Source organism: Triticum dicoccoides, chromosome 5B, assembly GCF_002162155.2.
Source record: "Triticum dicoccoides isolate Atlit2015 ecotype Zavitan chromosome 5B, WEW_v2.0, whole genome shotgun sequence".
In the NCBI taxonomy this organism is placed as follows: Eukaryota; Viridiplantae; Streptophyta; class Magnoliopsida; order Poales; family Poaceae; genus Triticum; species Triticum dicoccoides.
The window spans coordinates 224,183,489-224,189,038 of record NC_041389.1 but is presented as its reverse complement, the minus strand read 5'-3'; the positions used below and the strand labels follow the sequence as shown (position 1 = coordinate 224,189,038).

The following is a 5,550-nucleotide window of genomic DNA, read 5'->3' as shown; positions in this document are numbered from 1 at the left end:
TCTAACCAGCATATTGATTCCACACGACTAACTTCTAATGGTAGGGCCTTTCAAGTTTTCAACAATCATGATTTTGTTTTCTTACAATATCCCTTTGTCATTCCAATAAGAGACTGTTAATTTCCTTGTATTATCTCCAAAGTTGCATCACACTGTGCAAGATCAAATTATGACCGCGCTGTACCATGATAGTGAAAAGTTGCATCGCCTTTGCAAGATCGAATCATGACCGTGCTGTCTTTTGTAAGAAAGCAACTTTTCTTTTACAGCCAGTTCCCTTCTCAAGTAATGCAACATTTTCTCATGTTTGGTTTTTCAGTTCTACCAGTGCTAAATCATGTTTCCTCTGTGATGTAATTTAGGTTGACATTTAGGAATCAAAATATGAACTAAACTTGTATCTTTTTGATGCATGCTAATGGTCTCACATATTTTTTGCCACCCTTTCAGCTGCTGGTCCGCCTTCACCTGCTGAACATTTGCGAGAAGTATTCTACAGAATGGGCCTGAATGACAAGGTACTCGGATACTGCTGTGTCACTTTTAACTCTTCAATACAGTATACTTCTGGAGTTGCTTGTCTTATCTTTTTTGTGATCTGTAGGAAATTGTTGCATTGTCAGGAGCACACACACTTGGACGATCAAGACCAGAGCGCAGCGGCTGGGGTAAACCTGAAACAAAATACACTGTGCGTAAATTACAGCCGGAGCTCATTGTTTCCAATTTAAAGATGCCTTATCTATTGAAACATATTCATGGTACTAGCTGAGTGACCCATGCGCTGCTACACAGTAATAGAAGTAATAACTATAAATCCAATCATGTGGGGTAACTATTTCCGTCCATTACGAAATAGATTTAGATATAGTAACAGCCCAGGCAACTTAGAAATCGCAATACAGTAAAATTGTATATGAGATATTTAATAGATTATTCAATAAAATGTTATGTGGGGCCATCACTATGAGAAGAGAAAGAAGGACTTGGCAACAACAGAGTCCTGATAGATTACAGCAAAGTTTGTTAGGAGCGTCGGTTTGGTCTACAAAACGAGAGATTGAGTTTGTTAGGGACTCTAGCTAGTAGCTTGAATAAGGGGCAAACGCCATCAGGTCTAGATATTTATATATAGGACGACCATGTAATTGAGGAATCAAGTAATCAATACCAATCTATTCCCTCTATTCCTCTGTCAAGCGTGGAGCAGGCTAGGCTAAGACCTTGCCCCTCTGTCGTCATTACCTTCAGCTAACCTACGCCATAACATCTGGTATCAGACGTCCAGGCGTTCCAGTGCTCATGGTGGACGACAAGTCCAAGTCTGAATCTAGTGGCTCCAAGGATGATCAGGAAACCAAGGCACTCATGATCGAGCTCCTGCAAAAGTTCGAGCGACTTGATGCCTTGGAGGAGCGTTTGGGTCGCATCGAGACCGGCCAAAAGCAGATGATTCTCCACACGCAAGCACCCGAGATCCTCCAACAACGCAAAGACGGACCGATGGGGAACACCCGCTTCCACAAGTTGGATTTTCCATCGTTCGACGGCACGGCAGACCCTCTGCCCTTCCTCAACAGATGTGAGCACTACTTTCGTGGACAGCGCACCATGGATGAAGAGCGTGTATGGCTCGCCGCCTTTCACCTTCAGGGCATCGCGCAACAGTGGTATATGCGCCTTGAGCACGATGAGGGCACGCCATCTTGGCGACGCTTCTCTGAACTGCTGGACCTCCGGTTTGGACCACCGCTACGTGCTTGTCCCTTGGGCGAGCTAGCAGCTTGCCAGCGCACCGGTTCTGTTGCAGATTACCAAGAGCGCTTCCTCTCGCTACTTACCCGCGCAGGCCCACTGACCGAGAGTCAACAGGTCCAACTCTTCACGGCTGGCTTGCAAGAACCCCTCTCCATCGATGTCCAGCTTCAGGGACCGCAATCCCTGGAGATCGCTATGAGTTTGGCACGCTCCTTTGAGCGTCGGGAACATGCTGTTGCCGTGACGGCCGCGCCATCGGCGCCACCATCCCGGTCCTATCGTGCTCCGGCTCAGAGTGGCCTCCTACCCCCTCCTGCGGTAGGAACTCCTCCAGCACCACCAACTCAGGCGCTGGCCGGCCAGCCCAATCCACCTGGTCTAGTAACAGTAGCTGGGCGCACGGTTCGTCGTTTGACACCGGAAGAAATTGATGAGCGCCGTCGCAATGGGCAGTGCTTTAACTGTGACGACAAGTATGTACGGGGGCACAATCGTGTCTTTAAGCGTCTGTTCCATCTGGAGATAGCAGAGGTGGATGATGGCACGGACACCGAAAACGGGGTGGATGACCCCAAGATCTCCCTGAATGCAATCGCCGGTGTCGCGTCCTCCGACACGATGCAGGTTCTGATCCTCCTTGGCGGAGCCTCTCTGCGCGCATTATTGGACACGGGCTCCACCCACAATTTCGTGTCCACCGCAGCTGCAGAGCGCGTCCAACTGCCGTTCCAGCCAAAGGAGGGCTTGCACGTTATGGTGGCTAATGGCGACCGGGTTCCCTGCACTGGTGTTTCGGCGCGCACCTTTTTCCATCACTACCGAGACTTTTGGAGCTGATTTTTACGCGCTACCCCTCGACGGCTATGATGTGGTGCTTGGCACCGAGTGGCTCGCAACATGGGGGCCGATCCTTTGGGACTTCAGCCGCCTGTCCATGACATTCTGGCACGTGAATTCTACTGTTACTTGGCGCTGCATCGCAGGTTCCAGCGGCAAGCAGCTGCGGGCATCCTCGGGCCCCGACCTTCTCGAGGCTCTCTTGGCCGATTTCGACGACATCTTTGCTGCCCCCACCAGTCTGCCCCCGCCACGATCGCGTGACCACCACATTCATCTCCTTCCATGAACTCCACTGATTGCGGTGCGGCCGTATCGCTACCCACAGACACAGAAGGACGAGTTGGAGTCCCAATGCCGTACCATGGAAGCCCAGGGCATCATTCGACGTAGCACGTCGCCCTTTTCAGCTCCAGTCCTACTTGTCAAAAAGGCTGATGGTTCGTGGCGCCTTTGTGTTGACTATCGGGCTCTGAATGACCGCACCATCAAAGATAAGTTTCCTATTCCTGTCGTCGAGGAGCTGCTGGACGAGCTGCATGGCGCACGCTTCTTCTCCAAGTTGGACCTTCGCTCAGGGTATCATCAAGTCCGCATGCATCCCGCCGATGTTGAAAAGACTGCTTTCCGCACTCATGAAGACCTCTATGAATTTTTGGTAATGCCATTCGGCCTCACAAATGCTCCTGCGACTTTTCAAGCGTTGATGAATGATGTGCTGCGACCGTTTCTGGGCCAATTTGTCTTGGTATTCTTCGACGATATCCTCATTTATAGCAATTCTTGGGCTGAGCATCTTCGCCACGTCCGTGCTGTCCTATCGGTGTTGCGGAAACACACTCTGTTTCTTAAGAAATCGAAGTGCTCTTTTGGCGAAACATCTGTGGCTTATCTTGGTCATGTGGTCTCGGGTGAAGGTGTCGCCATGGATCAAAGTAAGGTGCAGGCAATTCTGGATGGGCCACTTCCCCGGTCGGTGCGGGCACTGCGTAGTTTCCTCGGTCTTGCAGGCTACTACAGGCGCTTCATTGAGAACTTTGGTGTCATAGCGGAGCCCCTCACTCGCTTGCTGAAAAAGGACGGGTTTGGCTGGTCACCGTTGGCCGAGACAGCATTCAAAGAGCTGCAGCAAGCGCTCACCACAGCTCCGGTCTTGGCTCTACCAGATTTCTCGTTGCCGTTTGTGGTGGAGTGCGACGCGTCAGGCGTTGGCATTGGTGCGGTGCTTCATCAGGGTGCTGGACCAATTGCATTTTTCAGTCAGGCCATGGCTCCCTGCCACCGTTCTCTCGCAGCATATGAACGAGAACTGATCGGGCTATCCCAAGCAGTCCGCCATTGGAGGCCTTACACAGTTCATTGTCAGAACGGACCACCAGCCGCTGAAGTATCTCCTTGATCAACGCTTGGCAACAATCCCCCAAACGCACTGGGTAAGCAAGTTACTTGGGTTTGATTTTTCAGTGCAGTACAAGCCAGGGCACACAAATGTGGTGGCAGACGCGCTCTCCCGTCGCGACACAGAGGATGCTGCTATCTTCACGGTGTCTGCACCCACATTCACGATCCTCGCAGAGTTTAAGGCATGGGCAGCCACTGATGAGGAGATGCGCTCGTTGCGCTCCCGAGTTGAAGGTGGCGAATTGGGGGCACAATGGGCAGTGGTGGACGGTCTGGTCACGTTCCAGCCCGCGTATTCCTACCCAACACGTCTCCCTTCCTTCCGACGATCATCACAGCGCTCCATGAAGAAGGACATGAAGGGATTCAGAAGACCCTTCATCGCTTGCGCCGCGATTTTCAGGTTCCTAACGCCCGCAAGATTGTACAGGAGCACATCCGCGAGTGTCGTGTCTGCCAACGCAACAAGACAGAACATCTCCATCCAGCTGGCCTCCTGCAGCCCTTACCAGTTCCAACGGCTGTTTGGGCAGACATCAGCCTTGACTTCATCGAAGGCCTACCCAAGGTCGGTGGCAAGAGTGTGATACTTACGGTGGTGGATCGATTCTCCAAATACGCCCATTTCTTCGTTCTTGGGCACCCATACACAGCAGAAACAGTGGCGCGTGTGTTCTTCGCAGAAATTGTGCGATTGCACGGCATTCCGGCATCCATCGTCTCCGACCGGAACCCAGTGTTCACCTCTGCGTTTTGGCAGGCCCTATTTCGTGCAGCTGGCTCCAAGCTCCACATGAGTTCTGCCTTCCATCCGCAGACTGATGGCCAGTCCGAAGCAGTCAATAAAATCATTGCCATGTACCTCAGGTGCTTGACTGGAGATCGCCCTCGTGAGTGGGTTCGCTGGCTTCCTTGGGCCGAGTATATTTACAACACTTCTTATCACTCAGCCCTGGGAGATACACCATTTCGAGTTGTTTACGGCAGGGATCCACCATCCATTCGGTCCTATGAAACGACCGACATCAGGATTGCAGCAGTGGCACAGCAGATGGAAGCTCGGGATGAGTTCCTCGCCGACGTTCGTCGTCGGTTGGAGCAGGCCCAACAAGTGGCCAAGACAGCGTATGACCGTGGACATCGGGCGGTAACATTTTGTTCCGGTGAATGGGTTTGGCTCAGGTTGCACCATCGGACGGCGGCTTCATTAGATGCAGGCGCTAAGGGTAAGCTGCGTCCGCGCTACTTTGGACCTTATAAAATCGTGGAGATGATCAATCCAGTGGCCGCTCGTCTGGAATTGCCTATAGATGCTCCGCTCCATGATGTGTTTCATGTTGGACTTCTGAAGAAATTTGTTGGCTCGCCACCAGCGCGGCCTCCTCCGCTCCCAGCAACGAGGCACGGGGCCGTCGTGCCCACACCAGACCGTGCCCTCAAGGTTCGTCTCTGTCGCGGCGTTCGCCAGGTCCTAGTCCAGTGGAAAGACATGCCACCATCGTCGGCTTCATGGGAAGACTTGCACCACTTTCAGGAGAGCTACCCTTCTTTTCA

At 52.1% G+C, this 5,550-nt stretch overlaps 2 protein-coding genes across 2 annotated transcripts in view; one reads left to right on the top strand and one right to left on the bottom strand.

Moving 5' to 3' along the window:
- Window positions 1-5,550, top strand: part of LOC119308144 (probable L-ascorbate peroxidase 6, chloroplastic/mitochondrial) — a 10,153-nt gene that overhangs the window by 2,746 nt on the left and 1,857 nt on the right. Inside the window, exons 6-7 of the mRNA XM_037584264.1 lie at window positions 451-518; window positions 605-691. Of these exons, the coding sequence (XP_037440161.1) occupies window positions 451-518; window positions 605-691 (155 nt within the window). The remainder of the gene's footprint in view (window positions 1-450; window positions 519-604; window positions 692-5,550) is intronic.
- Window positions 538-5,550, bottom strand: part of LOC119308143 (aldehyde dehydrogenase family 3 member H1-like) — a 13,725-nt gene continuing 8,712 nt past the window's right edge. The window contains exon 11 of the mRNA XM_037584263.1: window positions 538-674. The gene's annotated coding sequence lies outside the window, so the exon portion shown is untranslated. The remainder of the gene's footprint in view (window positions 675-5,550) is intronic.